Below are 17,889 nucleotides of genomic sequence, written 5' to 3' on the forward strand. Positions count from 1 at the left end.
GAGCCCGGTTCCATTGTTTTAACACCTCCCCTCTCCTCCGCGCCAATCTGTCACCGTTCAGCAGGCGAACGCTGCTGCCTCGAATGCTGCTCTTCTCAAATGAGACGGATAATTAGCTGCCCCGCACGAATGGCGCACTCTTCTCACCCCTGATTGCTATCACCTTCTTGCTCCTGGCAGTTTTGACACCTCGTAATCAGCCTGCTGCTTTTTCTCTTTTCTTTCCCTATTTCTGATTTTTTTTCTCTCCCCCTTCTTCCAGTTTTTTTTAATGCAATCCCAGTTGCCATTTGGATTGAAACGCCTCTGCCGAGTTAACCTTGTGCGGCTGCGGGGGAAAGGAGGATGTTCGGCAGGGAGGGAAGGAGACCGAGCTTCCTCTGAGCCCCAGCTGTTGAGCTCACCAGGGGTGGGAGAGAGGAATAGCTTCGTTTGAGCCTCCAGTGCCCTTTTCTACTGAGGGAATAGCTTCCCCCAGCCTCTTCTCAATTCACCGTATTGTGTGTGTGTGGGTACTTGGGGTGCCACACCGGCTCCATTCGGGGGGCGGGGGAATTGCATTGCCGCAGTTTAGTTACCCTTGGGGTACGGGGAGAGGAGTTTAAAAGTGCAATGGCCATTTGGAGACTCTCTTCTGCTGGGAGGGGGAAAGAGTTTAGCTTCATCTGAGACTCCTCGAATGAGCTGACATATATCCATGGCGTAGGGGGGCCAGCTCCCACTGGAGCATGGCAGAGGGGACTGATTCCAGAGAGGTAAGAGACCTCAATTAATGCCCTGACTCTCGCTTAGCAACCACACAGAGGAGGACTCGTAGGATCTGTCACAGGAGTGTTTTCCTCTCCTCTAACGAGCACTGACATGACAGGCGAATTACTGGAGCTACACGCGGCTGTCGAGGTAGCAGCCAGACAGAGGAGCTACATGTGTGCTACCGGGACGCCAGCACCAGGCCTTAGGATGAGCCACCCCCTACACCAACACTACCCCAGGGGAGACTGCTCGGCCTAGGCAGACACTGTCTGGTGGGAGGTCAGATCCACTAAGATATTCCCTGGCTGCTGGCTCTGAACATGTGCGTTCGTTGCCACCTACTGCCCTCACGGGGGACAGAGGACTGCAAGCGAGACAGCAGTGGAGGCTTGTAAACCTCTGCAGCGCCAGAGCTGGCGGGGACTCGGCTAACGTCACTAGTCGGAGAGGAGAGGGGGCAGGATGGGAGGGAGTAGAGAGAGGGAAGAAAGCAGCCGAATGCCTTGGCACGAAGCTGCTGTTCCTGCCCTAATTCTGCTTCCTTCCTCCCACCCGTGATGGGTTCTTAATGCACTTCCCATGCGGACTCAGCCTCCGCTGCTGCCTTAAGCTGGAAGGTGGGGGGGGGGGAGAAATCGCTGCAACTGAACCTGCTCTGGTGATGAGCGTAGTAAAGCAGATGTCCGGGAGCCGCCGCACAGCCGCCTCCTCCTCCAGGAAAGCAGCATGAGAGCGGCGCCCTCACCTCCCACTGCTCTAAGGGGCTCACAGCTCGCCCGGGGGTGCTTTGGGGGAGGGGAGTTAAATAGATTCTTGCAGCCCCTTGCTGTGGGCCGGGCACAGCTAACTGCCCTGGACGTGGCGCCCCCTCAGGCGCTAACCAAGCAGGAGTGTTTGAAATGCAGAGACTCTCGTCGGCGTCAGTCCCTGAGGGTGATGGGCACGGTGGGTTTGGACTCACCATCTTTGGCTCCCCCCCCTTCCCCCAAGCTCCCGGGGAAAGGGAAGGGGCGTTTCCACGTCTGCCACCCTTATTGTGCAAAGAGGAGAGCTCTGCCCCCTGGGCGGACTCTTCGGCTCGGAGCAGGTGAGCTGGAGGGGAAAAACACAGGCACGCGCAAAAAAGGTGGCAGGGAGTAAAAAGGTAAATCGCAGTTTGCTCAGCTCTTGCCATTGTGAGCTGCGGGTTTTGCTTTTCACGGGTCAGAGGACAAGGCAGCTGAGGGTCGAGCTCTTTTGGAGTGCGATTCCCTATCTCTCTCCCCCCAAACACACCAAGTATCACTCTGAGCAGCGCTCACCTCTCAGCGCTAGCGAGGAGGGGAACTTCACACACCCCATTGCGCCCAAAGACATGCTTGCCTCAGACCTTTCCGCCCACAGGGCTATGTAGGAAAAGGAGTTTTAACGCTATTATAGTAACAAAGGCACTCCCCAGGTCCCATTAACAGACAAGCACTGGACCCTGCACTTTATTACAGTACATTATCAGCCAACAGCTAGTCACATACACAGCAGGCACTTAAAACTACAGTAAACAGTTGTAGAAAAATGTTTAGTGTAGGAGCATTCTCCAGTTGTTCTAAAAATGATGCAAGATTTATATTTCCCTTTAGCTTTGTAAAATGGTTACCATCACCCAATAAATCTTTGAACAGAGAGAAGTTAGCGCCATACTTACCTGTAGCTACAGAAAATATATTAATGCTAATAACGACTTAGGTCTAGACTGGAACTGTCCAGTGAAAGTGCAGAAGGCTCTCCTGGAAGAGATCATTGCACATCAACTGTTTAAAAAACAAAATGCAAGTTAGCTGATCTAGCATTCATAAAATACACACACAGCCATCAAAATTTAAATTATAGTTTAAGAGTGATTTCTAGTTTGAGACACATGTATTTTGGTCTGAAGACTTGTGTTCAATTTTAAAAAAAATCCCTAGCCTTTAAGTAACATCCAGTAGGGAACCACAAGAAATGCTAAATTATCTTTTGAACTTTTAGCGTTAGGGGAAAGTGTAAGCTGGTTCATCTCATCTTCTCTCTATAAAGCACATATCAGCTCCCATAGAGGAATAAGTATTTTCCATGAGTTATGAATGCTAACAATATACATGAACAATTTAATGGTGTACCTCTGCCAAAGATACATACCATTGCAATCTTCATTTTAGCCAGAGAGTGAGTATTGTTTTGTATCTGAGACAAATCTGTTTACTAAAATAGTTTTACTGTTGATTACACTGATCTCTGCCAATGATGTAAGATACATTTATGTCTTGTTTCTTAAGTATGACATACCTATTACTTGGCAGCTCTAGTGATTTTACAAGGACCTTATCTACAATATAAATACAACACTGAACCTGTCTTAAGTCAAAATTGGAGATTCCTCCCGAACTCTTCAAATGTTCTTAGGGCCTGTTCCTGCTCCTATTTACTACAGTGGGAGTAGGATCAGGCCATACGGTACTGAGGAAAATTGACAGGATTGCTCACACTTTATCTCCTCAGATCAAAGGTCCAGTTCTGCAAACATTTACTCATGCAAGTAGTCCTTACCTCACACAAGTAGTCAATTATTGTGGGACTACTCCGGTGAAGATAACTTGTGTAAGAAAAGGTTTGTAGGATCAGGCCCAAAGCTCATATTGCAATATGACATACTGAAGAAGTGAAACTGCATTACAGTTTTCTACTGGGTAATTTAAATGTGTAAAATTACAAATGTTAAATGTAATTTTAAAAATTTGAAATGAACTTAACTGAAATACAGTTTCAGTTACATCATTATGAACATAGTATGTATGTTAATTTCAGAATTAAGACTTGAATTAAAAATGAAATATACACAAGTGCAACCCAGTATCTCTGCAAAGTCTTATTCAGCTTTCTTCTGGATACATTGATTGTTCTTTAAAAGTGTGAATTAAGATGCCTGAGAAAATCCCCCCTGGATGTAGTAGATGGTGGGAAAACTTTTTGACAGAATTCACATATTCCAGACTGCTTCAGTTCTGAGTCTGTATAACCTTGTGCCAGTAAGTTATTATCTTGAGTTTGATTTGGCTTCCAGAAGAGCTGAAAAAAGGCAAAAAAAAAAAAAGTTATTACTACTTGTGCTTAAAATGAATACAGTTCTAAATATAAAAAGTTACCAGCATTTGTTTTGCACTAGTTAAGAGTATGTATGTACTTGATATATCAACAACAAAAATGGCATTTCTGGTTCTCATTACATCAAAATCAAGAAAAGACTTCACATTTTAGCAAAGTAAAAGAATCAGAAGGAAACTAAACTTTTATACATTTACATGTGCAAACACTTCATCAAATACAAGTCAGATTTTACAACACTCATGATAATCAACTGAAGCTTCCTTTGTCAACAATGTCAGTGTAATAAATACTAAGGCTTTTTATGGACTCCTCAAATATTTCACTGTAGGAAACTAAACCATGGCATTTGTAGTCTCTGTACTGAGATACCGTATAAACATTCTTGCACAAATAATATTGCCCTTTTCAGCAATATACATTTTACATTAGAGTACAGCACAGGTTTCCTATATAAGACTAACATGAGGCAAATTTTATTTTACATTCCCCCTATTGGTACATATCTAGTTTTCAATTTAATCAGAAAGCAATCTTATAATTTTACCTCTGTATTGGTTGCTAATATTACAGTAATTAAATTAATCCTTAACCTTCCTTTGCAACCCTGATTTCTTCATCACTAAGACCATGCGTGGCCTGAGGTGTTCAAGTCTCTGCTTCTTTTTCCTACTTGGCATCAAGTTATAAGCCAAAGTGCACTCAAATTGAATGGCAGCAAGTAAGAGGCAGGAGGGGAACCAGCACAGGAGAGAACTCTACAGTCTTTTCAGCAGACCTTTTCACTATAACCTCACGTATGCACAGAAGGGAAAGAGTATTTTGGCAGTAGAAAGGCAAGCAGTTTCCCTTGAAGTTAAGTCTCTTGCTGTCCATCCCCATAAAAGGAGCTTCAATTCTCATGTTCCCAAACTTTGCCAGGCTAAAAAGCAGGTGCTTAACCCTCCAAGTGGCAACAAACTGTTCTACCAACCTGGCTTTCACAGGCCACGTCCAGACTAGGGTATTAAAATCGATTTTAGATACGCAACTTCAGCTACGTGAATAACGTAGCTGAAGTCGAATTTCTAAAATCGAGGTACTCACCAGTCTGGACTGCGCGGCATCGATGTCCACGGCTCTCCGTGTCGATTCCGGAACTCCGTTCGGGTTGATGGAGTTCCGGAATCGATGTAAGCGCGCTCGGGGATCGATACATCGCGTCCAGACTAGACGCGATATATCGATCCCCGAGCAATTGATTTTAACCCGCCGATGCCGCGGGTTAGTCTGGACGTGGGCACAGTGGTTAATTCTTATTTCTAAACCAGATGCAGTTTCTTTTAGGAGTTAATTCCCTTCCTAAACAATGTTTAGCATTTCAGGGGGCTCTTGTTCATTAATAATTAAGTGTAATTACATCACTTCCTTCTGCAATACAATCTACTGATTGTAGATAGTGGGCAGCTGATGTAAATTGTATATGAAATCTGTCTAGACACTAACATACTTGTAAACATTCCTACAGAAGTGTGTGTTTGTGGTTACTGACTTGCAACCACCTTGAATAAACTGGCATTTTAAAATAACCATATAAAGAGGCCTGATATTTAAAGAGACCAAAAAGGTTCTTGTAAAATTTGCTGAAATGTACTGGGGACAAAGTAAGGTTCTAATCTTACAAACTGTAACTACTAGACTTAGGTATCAGTCCCTCAAAACCCTTAAATACCACAGACTTCTTGGGGACTTATGTATGTGCTTCCCTGAATAGGGACAGATTTAAGGAGATGCTTCAGCATTGTGCTGAATTGGGACCCTAAGCTCCTGTCTAACTATCTTCAAGCAACAGTAGTGCCATTACAGTCAATGGACTATTCATGTGCTTAAAGTTATGCATTTTAAATGGTTTTCTGAATTGCGGCCACACTAGGGTTGACAGTTCCACTAAATAAAGCACTGCATCAATAATTAATATTTTCAGAATCAAACCTTATAGTTGTAAATGTGTGCACATATGTACAGTTAACTATAAATCAGTAAAGTCTTCATTCCAGTAAGATGCATGTTTATTTTAATAAGCTACATGTTTCATTCACATTGTTTTCAAAGAGGTACTATATCCTAACATGGCCACCCAGATGGAGAAAAGGGAAGAGAGGAGAGGAGAGGAAAGGAAAAGGGTCTGTTTGCAGGGAGCCCCTAAACCGAGTGACATTGTGACCAGGTGCATGGGGTTGCAGTGCCATTCAGGTTTGGCGCTGTGACCCTGTGTAGCAGCTCACAATGCCCAGAGTGGTTAGCTTGGCCCAGCCCCGCAGGACAGGAGTCACTGCCATGCAGTAAGTGTGGAGTAGGCTCACTCTCCACACCCAACCCCTGCAGCCTCCTCTCAGTGTTTTTGCACCTCCCTTTTTTGGGGGGGAGGGGGACGACTGTTTCAGATTTTTGTCCCAGGCCTCCAAAAATCTCTGTGCAGCCCTGTATCCTAAGGAAACAGCACTGAGTTTTCTGTTTAATATTCACAAAGCAGGAAAGAGCTAAAATTTACCACCTAAACTGAGTGCAGCAGCTCCAAAGGTTCATTGTCACCAAATATATTGTATTTTAAGGGGTTGTTCCATCTTATAAGTTAACATATGTAGTAAATATGACAAAGTCCTAGTCTACACTAGGAGAAAAAAATCCATCCTGTAATTCACCACTGTTGGAGCTCCACCAATAGCAACTATAGATAGGGCACGGGAATGGGTAACGAAAGGGAATAAGTATCAACAGGGCTTGGATTTTTATTACTAGTCCCTATGTGACAAGATGGTAAAAGAGCTCTGGGACTGTCTAAACTAAACTAGAGCACAACTGCTGCAGCTACACCCAGTGGAGAGAATTACATGTCCAAGTTTTACCAATGTGAATACAGCGTAAAGGAGTTGTATTCATCTAAGTGGATGATACTTCAGCACTTGAACTCGGCTAAGAGCAAATCTTTGACCCTATAAATCAGTAAAAAGACAACCAATCAATTCAATTCACCCAAAACAAAAAAACACATGAAAACATTTTGGAAGCAGTTAAATAAAGGTGATGTAGATTACGTAAATATACATAGATGTATATTTAATGGATCCTAAAGTAATATTGGCTTCTGTCAAATAAACTTCTGGATAAGATGCAACATTTTAATCACTGTCCTTATGTTCTATTTTGCTACATGGATATGACTTATAAATATTGAAACTATTTTCTATTGCCAGTTCTCTTTTGAAATGTAGCATTCAATATTAAAATCTCCCCATAGAGCTGTAGTACTGGTCATTTACATTCTAAAATGATACCCTCAAACTAAAGTCATTTCCTTATTTTGTACAAATATCAATTATCTAACCCTTTGCTCTTGTCCACCAACTCTCCTGCATTTCTTAAAGCTGCATACTTCCCTATCAACATGTAATCACATACCAGCTGTTTCACTTGCTGTAATATATAATGCAGGGTGCCATCTATTGAAAAATGAATTCATAGACTGGCTAGTAAAAGAACAAGCAGGAGAGATAATAGAGAAAAAGGAAAAAAAAGTAACAAGTAACAGAATGAATGTTTCATAGATCCACAGGAAGTCTACTTGTAATAAAATAAGTTGTTTAATTGCTTTTACTCAGTCACAACTATAACTGAGAATTTGGATGAAAATAAAGTACAATAAAAAGAGCACGTAATTAATAATTCAGGATAAAATTAAAATCACCATAGCACAAGCAATCTCTCTAAAATATAACAATGAATCTATGGTAATTTAAAAAAATAAAATTATGTAAAGCAGACTACAAATCTCAGATTCTCTGCCAAAAATTGTCAGAACATTAAATTTAATACTAAGGTAGACAGCAGAACTAGTCTGGGTCAGTTTTAATAATAATTCACCTGTAGCTCTAGAGATCTTCAGATGCAAGATAAATGTTATTTTAGCCTCATAGCTCCTCTCTTCCTTATTTTAAAGGCAAAGTTGAGTCACAGGGCAGTTAAGGCAATTTGCCCAAAGTCTAAGGGAGTAACTGGAAGAGCTAAGAAGAAAATACAAAAATCCTAAATATCAATATCTGCTCTAGCCTTTGGATGATGCTCCCTCCAATGACAAAGACAGACAAAAAAGTGAAATCCTGGCCCTATTAAAGTCAATGGAAGTTTTGCCATTGACTTCAATGAGGCCAGGATGTTACCCAAAGGTTGATTCAGCAGAACACTCAATGGGACTTATGCACATAATTGTTTTGCTGAATTTGGCTAAAGGGCCTTATTTTCAGAGATACTGAAAATCAAACCAAGTGTCTACTTAAAGTAGATATACATTTACCTGTATTTCTTTAGGTTTCCATTTATGACTATTTGTGGAAATACATATTTTCCTATTCTACAAGTACTTTTAAAATAATTTATCCCTTTTAAGTTGTTCTGTGTTTGTCCCTTATTAGATCTAAAGATAGATTTCTGCCCCTCCCCACCAGGAAGTACACTGAATTATCTGGTATTTTTAAAAAGAGCACATATGCCCACATGTGCAGTTGTACATTTTAAAAAATTACAGTGATGCACATTATATTTGATTCTATGGAATAAATACTTGGGTAAAAATATTTTTTGGATAGTTGTGATTAAAATCACTTTTGCAATGGATACAGAAACAGTTACTTAAATCTTCCTGAAGTGAAATTTGTGCAAGCATCTAAATTTAAATCCCTCCATTATTTCACTGAAAATGTAGTTAATATATGCAAATTCAGTGTCAGAAAGCAGATCTACATAAAATCAAATGTTCACCATAAAAATGGCGTGATTCATATAGGTTTCATTCCTGCCTGAAAGACCTTTGCATAGCACCTGTTTAAATGAAATACTAATCTTTAAAACATACAATATCAATATAAAGATACCTGCTGAGGTCCTCTGATAGCCCTCCCAATGGCCTCTGAAGAGAGAAAATTTACTTCAGTATCATCTTGATTTGTGTATGGATGTACAAGTTTGGTACCAATGTCTGCTGTTTTCAAATATGGTGTTTTGTCCTGAGTATTCTGTTTGAGCATGGCTGTATGGCTTGGGGGTTTTGTTTTGTCAAGTGGAGTTAGGTTTTGCATAGCTGAGGTTATGTGGTCAACTCCATGAGTTTCTAATGAGTTACATTCCAATTTACTCAGGTTCATAATATGGTCTTCTGGATCCATGTAAAAATGATGATCTGGAGGCATATTTTCAGCTATTGCAGTACAAGGAACTGTTGGTTTATCTGGAGTGCTCTGTAAGAAAGTAGAGTCATTGTCTGTAGGTGGAAACTTGACACTAAATTTAGAAAGTGATTCCACAGAGTTGTCTTCCTCATCTTGGCCCACTCCTCTTGCTGTGATAGATGTTATGCATGATACACCTCTATTTATATCTGTTTTAACCCGAGGTTTTAAAAGTTCTTCTGCTTGTTCATCAGTTTTATCAGTACACTGAATAGGCATGGAAAATGGAATTTCTGTAAAAAGGAGGGGAGGGGGGAAAGGAAACTGTCAGATGACATCTATGAAAATAATAGTTCAAAGAATTGTTAAAGCACAAAATGTGTGGATCAGTTATTTTTCTTGATTCTTTTTTAGAGTATTTTCCTGAAGTCAATAATTTGAGGGATGCTCCCCCCATTCAAGAATGATAGCCCCAGTGCAAAAAAACAGGATGTGAAATAACAGAGCTTGATTAACTTATTCTAACAATTCTATCCCTCTTAGGTTTTGTTAAAAAAAAACCAACAAACAAACAAACAAAAAAACTTATTTGCCCCATATTTTCAACACACATTCACGTACATTTATTAAAGTGTTCTGGCACAAATAGAAGCTGCAATTCAAGATATTGTTTTATGGAGTGCCAACAGTGTGCTAGGCACTGTAGTCCCAAAGCATTTGAAGTGAATAGATCTTCACAGTAGGGATTGTCTTCCTCTGTGTTTGAGAGCTCTCAATATTATTTGTAGTTCTCAAACTGCAATCTACATATTACTTCTAATCAAACTGGGGAATAGTTTTACTATGTATTTCATGTATGCAAATTTCTCCTGAAATCACTCCAATCTCATGGTGAATTTGCCCCTTCTAAACTAGTTGTAGTCATGTTGGTCCCAGGATATGAGAGAGAGAGAAAGTGGGTGAGGTAATATCTTTTTATGAGGCCAACTTCTGCTTTTCGGCTCCTCAGAGCTCTTCTTCAGGTCTGGGGAAGAGCTCAGTGTAGTCAAAAGCTTGTCTCTCTCACCAACAGAGTTGGTCCAATAAAAGAAATTACCTCACCCACCTGGTCTCTTCTTGAATGAGGCAGAGAATCTTTTCATGCGAAAAAGGGACATAGTATTGTTTGTATAGAATAAACAATACACAATAATAATGTAGTGTCAAAAAACACCACATAAATCAATTTTACAGGCACTAATTAATTAACTAGAAGCAGCTTGACAGATATCCAGAACTCTGTAATATCAGGTCCCTTATTTATGTATTAAAATATGGATTTAGGAGCATAAAACTTTAGACTCATTCAGTATTTTCTTTTCAGTATTTGATGTCCAGATTTAGCTAAACTAAGTAGATACTTGTACATATTGAATTCAGCTGAGTACAGCCACAAGTGGGTACTATTAAAATTTTATCTTTTCAATTGTTTATGGGAAACCACCACCAACATGGTTACCATTTAACAGTTAGTGAATACAAGTTTTAAGAGAGTCCAGTGTACATCTTATTAGGACTACAAGTCATGTTATTAATATATCACAGTCATGATCAGCAAGCACTTCATTGTACTTGCCCTAAGAAAAGACAAAACATCAACTTTGGAATAACTTGCTGAGTGCCACAAATCAGAGATAAGAGGGGCACATCTGGCACATCATAAAAGATCAACTCTCATCTACCCTTTTTTCCCCTTTAATCACTTGAAATAAGAGGTAGTGGTCCATTACTTCATGTGAAGTTGTAACATATAGTTTACCAATATGTACTGGAGACATCTGCAGGGATGTGAGGGTTTGAAAAGTGGTCTATAAAACCATATCAGAACCTGATCCTGCTGTCTTATTAGCATGTAAAAACTAATGAAACTACTTCTAGTATTATGCACTATATCCAATATAAGTGTTAGCAGGATCAGGCTCGTAGGACCTAGTCCAGTTCTCACTGAAATCAGGTTTTTCCATTGATTTCGGTGAGAGTTGAACTTTTAGTCTGTATAATTTAAAAAAAAAAAAAAAAGTGTTTCAAAAGTCTGCACAAGGCACTTTGTCTTAAAGTCCTTTACCTCTCCACATGCCAGCTCCACAATCCAGCAGCCTTGTGTGTCAAATGTGAGGCTGGAAATATTCATAATGGGCATTTTTATAAACAGAGCTGAATAAAAAACAAAAAATGCTGTCACTTAGTCTGATGCCCCAGCATGCTCTGAGTGAGAGCCAATGATCTACTTCAAGGGACAAAAAAGAACCTTGAAAGTCAGTTACATGGTGACTACCTCTTACCCATGTAATTTGGAATGTTCCTCATACAATTCCAAAACTCGTGGTGCATTTTCTTAGTGAACTGCAGAGCACCATGCAAGCAGACTTGAAAGAAGCAGATGGTAAACAGTAGAAGTACTTTCAATGTATGTGTAATTTACAGTATTTTCAAATATAAAGCAAAGCTTTCAAACAGTTGAATCACAATAAGAGCTAAAGTAATATGTTACCATTTACAGGTTCTCTCTTTATGTTAAGTTTACTGAGTTGGTCTGTTTGCTTTCTTGCTAATGTGCATATTCGATGACACTCTTCCTTCATCTCCTGGAAAACCATCTCTAGATCTTCCCTAAAAGTTCAATATTTTAAATCAAAGTGTCAGTGAGTTCAGCTCTTTCATGACCTTGAATTAAAAAAATAATACTCTACAACTGTAAGCCAGAGAGATAGTCTTCTACTTAAGGCATGCACACACACATTCAACTTTGCAAAAGCAAATGGAAGAGAATAAAGGAGTCAAACATGATGAAATATGTAGCTATTTGGTCATATATCACATGCATAGGCCCCCTGCATGGAAATGATGGAATGGAGCAATAAACTTTTATAGGCCAGAGATTGAAAGGAAATCTGAGCCACAGACCTTTCATGTTTCACTGAATTCTCTCCAACATATCCTAGGCAAGTATAGTGCTTCTGTGTTCATGTGATGGCCAGTCCAGAGAAATTAGCAAATGCTGTTGCGAACATACATTATTTCCCATTTTTGCTGTGGACTTTAGTCCATGCAGGAAAGGATATATGCTATGCAAAAGCAGCTGTTCCCTTGAAAACGCTTAAAAGACAAAATTTTGCTGGCGACAAGCACCACTGTGAACAGCGCATTGCTCCTGCCTACAATGCAAGCACTGCTTGTTGGGGGTGGAAGTTTTTTGTTGGCAAGAGACCCGACAAACAGCGGCTACACAGCATGACTTTTAGCGGTATAGCTGTAGCGACACAGCCATGCCACTAAAAGCTGTGTAGCTTAGACATAGCCTCAGCTGCTATTCCCTTCTGCATAATCCAAATCCTAGCTTTTTTCCCCTCTTGCTTTGTTTCCCTAAGGACCTTTCACAGGTTCCTAAATGGCTGTCAAATACTTAGTAAATCACACTAAGAATGGGAAAAATAGCTCTTCATACAAGTGCAGTTTTTGGCTTCTTGAAAAAATGGTACATTATTCTGCTTACTTATGAATCACAAATACTTGATTTGAGGCACATTAGACCACACAGACCAATAAAGCATAAGTTCTTAGATCTTGCAAAAATGATTTTTAGGCCATGGCTACACTAGAGAGTTGCAACGCTGGTGAGGGGGTTACAGCGCTGCAACTTAGGATGTGGCCACAGTTGCAAAGCACGGCCAGCGCTGCAACTCCCTGGTATAAGGAGGTATCCCAGAATTCCTGTCCACAACAAACCGGAAGAAAGGGAGAGCTCGGAGTTCAGACTAACTGCTTATTTAAAAAACAAACACAGCTCCTATTTGCTGAGCGAGCGGAGGCAGGCAGGGGAATTACTTTGGAATGTTCACAGCTGTTTGCTTGAAGAGAGAAACAGCACGCTCACACGGCAGAGGGGGAGGGGGAAGTCCATGTTGAGCAGATGCTTATCTGGTCTGACGGCTATTTAGGAGTACATAATTTGCATTTAGTGAATGAGAGAGGGGTGGGCGAAGGGGTCAGAACTTTTAAAATGATTGAAGGTAGGCACTGTGTGTCTTCCAGTCCTTAGAACTTGCAAGGCAGGGAGCTGAGAACAGTGTCAACTCCAAAAATCCATTCTGTCTGTCTCCTCCACGCTCCCTGTCACATTCCACCCCACCCCCCTCTTTTGAAAAGCACGTTGCAGCCACTTGAATGCTGGGATAGCTGCCCACAATGCACCACTCCCAACAGCGCTGCAAATGTGGCCACACTGCAGCGCTGGTAGCCGTCAGTGTGACCACACTGCAGCGCTGGCCCTACACAGCTGTACAAACACAGCTGTAACTACCAGCGCTGCAGAACTGTAAGTGTAGCCATGGCCTTAGTTAAAGGTGAACTGAAGATTTGGGGTGGGGTAGGGGAGAGAGACACAGGACTCATGCCTTATTTTGCTCCTTTATGCCACAGGGTTTTGTTGTTGCTTTTGTAAAAAGGTTTTTCTTTCAGTGTGTTTATTCATCCTGTAACAGTTTGGTCTATTAAGTACTGCCTTCCTCATTTTGCTGGAGGTGTCCTTTGGAGGCCCCAAAGATGTGGATTAGGAACTCACTCAGAAGAATGAGGACAGCTGATGAGAGTGGTTTTAGTATATGTTCCAAAGGTTTCTCAGGTGTTTCAGTTTGTTAGTAGTTAAACACACCAAAACCCCACTCAAAAGCTTTAAATAGTCTGATACCACTGATATTTTATTCAATCAGATTTCACTTGCTTCTCTCCAATGCCATATCATGATCCTGCAAGTTCTCCAGTCATGCATAGCCTTGCAAGAAGAACTGGGCATACAAGAGCTGAATTTTAATGTTAAAAAAAAATAAATAAATAAAAAATTTGGAGGGTAGGGAAGAGGGAATAATTTTAAAAAAAAAAAAAAAAAGGCACTTCAGATGAGCTTCAGGAAAAAATAAAGTAGCAAACAAAAAAAACCCACAATCCCATTTTTTTCATCTCATGTGACACCTTTAAGAATCTCCCTCTAAATAATCATTCAGCAAAGGCTGGTAAAAACCTGGCGTAGTCTCCTGTGAAAAGTGAAGACCTACTACTAAAGGCTCTAGTCAATTCCCTTCACCATAAAACATACAGAAGGGCAATACTCGCTCATTAAATACAGTGAGGTTCAGTGTCATACACCTCTGTGATGCCCTTCTCTTGATTATACAGGGATCACAAGGCTTCCTCTGCATTGTGGGCAGAGGCTCCATAGCTAAACCTGGCCCTGAACACTCAGATTTGGAACCCTAAAATAGAAGGATTAGTCCCTTGTACAAACTGTTGAGCCCTCTCCTGGCAGCACTGCCCTCCTGTGCTGCCACTAGTTATTCCAGCATGGCTGCACATTCCCCCAAAAGAAGTTAAAGCTCATACAATAACCAGCACTAACATCCATAGCTATTTCCTATGGAGCTTAAACCCCTGCTGCATCAAGTGGCTGTTTTTTCTTCCTCCTAATATATCCCTGAATACCCACTGAACACCAGCTATGTGTCCACATGCCACACTCGCTCTGCTCCCCTCCCTACACTGGCTTCTGGGCCCTTTTTTGTTCTTTCTGTATTATGAAAAGGGAGGGAAGCAGCTGACCTTATTACTTTTTAGCAAATGTGAACATTAAAAATTGTTTACAAAAATGCTGCAAAATTATTTACCTTTCATGCACAGTTAAAATACCAGGGATCCCTGGAGATAAATCCTGTCTAGCTGGAGCAATCTTCGTATGTTTAATCTTAAAGTAAAACATGGGATTAGGGAGTTTGTTTTGGTGTACTAATTTCAATTCTTACATTTACATGGATTTAACACAAAGGTAGACTAACAAATGTCTCAACATTCTTCAACATCAGCAGAATCAACTGATCTTGCATGTAGCCCAAGAAGCCATTTAGAAAACAAAACACAAGTACAAGAAATCTCATTCTTCATTCTTTGATTTAAAACCCCTTCTAGTACAAATTTAGTAATTCTGCTATATTGCCCTTATACAGACGTTTTCATTTGAGACTCTCACAGGACTTTAATATGTGGGTAAACATTATCCTCCTCTTTATAGGTAAGGAAGCTAATGCACAGAAGTTGTAGTGTATTATGATTCAGTTTTAATCACGTATCAGATCATAGGCTCATTTCTAATGAACTGACATATTTTAGTCCAAAAATCATCTAAAATTTTCAACAAGCAGATTAAAGGCTGATATGTATTCTATCATGCTTTTAAACAAGTTGTTACCTTTGACTACCATCTTGTGGATTAGACTCATATTACATGGACTGTAAACTCTTCACTAAATATAGGCTACCCTTGTAGTTTTCAACCTTTTTTCAGTTATGGACCCCTAAAATGTTGCAAATGGAGGTGCAGACTCCTTTGGAAATCTTAGACATAGTCTTCAGTCCAGCAGAGATCCATGGGTCACAGGTTGAAAACCACTGCTCTACCCTGGATGTTTTTCCTGATAAGGAAACACCCAATCTGACCAAAAGAGTGGGATAAAAATGGAAGATTGAATATTATACCTAGCTTCAATCTGAGTCTGAATTGTAAAGACCCACTATAATACAGCTGTTACGTTTTTCCATCAATAGTTATTTTTATAAAAATTTAAAATAAAAATAAGATGAATAGTTAAGTTGCACAAAATAAGATTCAAGTATTTTATGGTTTAACTGAAGGAACATTACAGCTAGTGTTACTGTACGTATTTTAACAATTTTCTTAGCAACTTAAATACAGTTGTAATCTAAAATCTGTTAACCAGAATAATTTGTATAAACAACAACAACATCTAAAATAAGCATAATTATTTGCAAAGGTGTGGTGTCTCATTTTATTTACTTACCTCCATTTCATACATTGGCATCTGTATGCAATCCTGTGCTTCACTTTTTTCTTCTAATCTGTTTTTTAAAAACCTTATTTCTTCTTCTTTAACAGCAATAATAGATACAAGTTTATTTTCCTTCAGAATATTTTCTTCCTCAGTTTTCTTCAGTTTAATACTCCCTGTTTCCAACTGTTCCTAAAAATAGCACAATTGGTTAATATTTCCAGAACAGGAAGAATATCATTATGCAACAGCCTGAGATAGACTAAACTAAGTCTTGGCAACCTAAATGAAATGAATCTTATCTACTCACTAACATGTTTGTGTTCAAATAATTAAAGACCATTTAGTGCTATCTACAGATATGTCAATCATGGACAATTACTCAAAACAATTGTGTGCTGTTTTGAGTTTATAAAAGCCAACCCAGCAGATGTTCACCTTAGCGTTTTAAAAAAGTGGAAGACATTGTCTTACTTCATTTATATACACTGTGTGCAGTGACATTTAATTAGTTTCATAGAATGCTAAAATCAAGTTACAGCAATTTTAAAGAAGGTGACAAGTCTTCAGAGTTAATTTCTGGAGCAGTTAGAAATGTAGCTCTTTATCACTTAGGTGTTTTAGATTTCCAAAGACCCAAGGTGCATGCAATACTGAAAAGATAAGGAATTAGACATTTTAAGTGTAGGTCCTCCCCCAATTATTCAACCAGAATTTTGTAGAAATTATATAAAGGAGAAAATCTAGCAGGTCACCAAAGGAAAAAATGTACGGTTGTTTTTTTTTTAAATGTATAAGGAGGCAATCCTTGGATTATTTTTGAGTAAAAAAATATATGGCTAGAGGCACAGAGACACAGTTACAATAGCTAACAAGCCTTCTTTCCTTGAAAGCTGTGGAAAATGTCTGTAGCCAAAGTTTCTGTACTAATGGAAGTAGAGGATTTCTAGAAAGTTTGAAGAGGACAATAGAAGCAGTAGTGACCATTTATCCAGTTACAGGTATAAAACACATTTAAGAAGGGAGAGTAAGAAAGGGAATTTTGGCAGTTATTTTTGGAGGGATTCAGGAAGCACTGTGGCAGTCAAATAAGAAAAGGCAGAGAACTATTTGAATATGGATGACTGAACTATATTTTTAAAATGCCACAATGCAAATAGGAGAGACATTCACTTGATTCAAATTAGTTTTATTATATTTGTCCAGAAGCAGCCAAATACACTAGAAATATTCTGCTCTTGTAATTTTGAAATTGGGTACAAAAGTCTCTCTCTGAAACACATTTCTCATTGCTTTGCAAGTCACCCAAATAACAGAGTAATTCAGCTGTTTCATTCCCAAGACTTATTTTCCCACTAAAATTAAATGTTTGTTTATAAGTGTATTGATCTAAAGGATCAAAATGGTTAAATAGAAACACTGTGACTTTGACCCAGGGCTAGAAAAGTCGCATGCAATGTCAAGATAAATAATGTGCCAAAATGCAAGTCACACCATCTGGAAAAATAATTAGTTTAAAAACAAGGTCAATGGGAAGACAGATAAAGAATGCTCAAGGAATGAATCACGTTAAGTCGGGTACCTGGCTCTAACAGGATAAAATATAAGTAACCGAACAGAGAATTAGGCCCAAGGTATACCCTGTTCAACAACCAAAAAAACACCTCCCACCCCCCTCCAATGTTTTATGAAGCTTGTACATGCAAATACAATGTACTAGAAGTACAATGTGTACATGGGATGGGGGCAGATGGAGGCAGTGGAGAAGGATCCAGGCCCAGATGTGGTGATACAAGGAGGGGAGTGTATTCAGATAACCCATGAGCGGAGCCCCAAAGATGCTGCTGTAAGAGTCAAAAATATATATGCATTCTGGAATGAAGTTTAGAGAAGACGTTTCTATATTTAAATTTCACAATTTAAGCCAGTTAACCAACAGAGTCCTC

General features: G+C 39.7%; 1 protein-coding gene across 5 annotated transcripts in view; it reads right to left on the reverse strand.

The window, feature by feature from the left end:
* Positions 1-2,197: 2,197 nt before the first annotated feature.
* The window catches only part of TANK (TRAF family member associated NFKB activator), a 36,553-nt gene continuing 20,861 nt past the window's right edge, over positions 2,198-17,889 (reverse strand). For all 5 annotated transcript variants that reach the window (XM_030580376.1, XM_030580375.1, XM_030580373.1 and 2 more), the window contains 5 exons: positions 15,956-16,135; positions 14,768-14,844; positions 11,602-11,720; positions 8,778-9,364; positions 2,198-3,834 (listed from right to left, as the gene is read on the reverse strand). In XM_030580376.1, coding sequence (XP_030436236.1) covers positions 3,670-3,834; positions 8,778-9,364; positions 11,602-11,720; positions 14,768-14,844; positions 15,956-16,135 — 1,128 coding nt within the window. In that variant the 3' untranslated portion in view covers positions 2,198-3,669. The remainder of the gene's footprint in view (positions 3,835-8,777; positions 9,365-11,601; positions 11,721-14,767; positions 14,845-15,955; positions 16,136-17,889) is intronic.

Source organism: Gopherus evgoodei, chromosome 11 (assembly GCF_007399415.2).
Source record: "Gopherus evgoodei ecotype Sinaloan lineage chromosome 11, rGopEvg1_v1.p, whole genome shotgun sequence".
NCBI classification, from domain to species: Eukaryota; Metazoa; Chordata; order Testudines; family Testudinidae; genus Gopherus; species Gopherus evgoodei.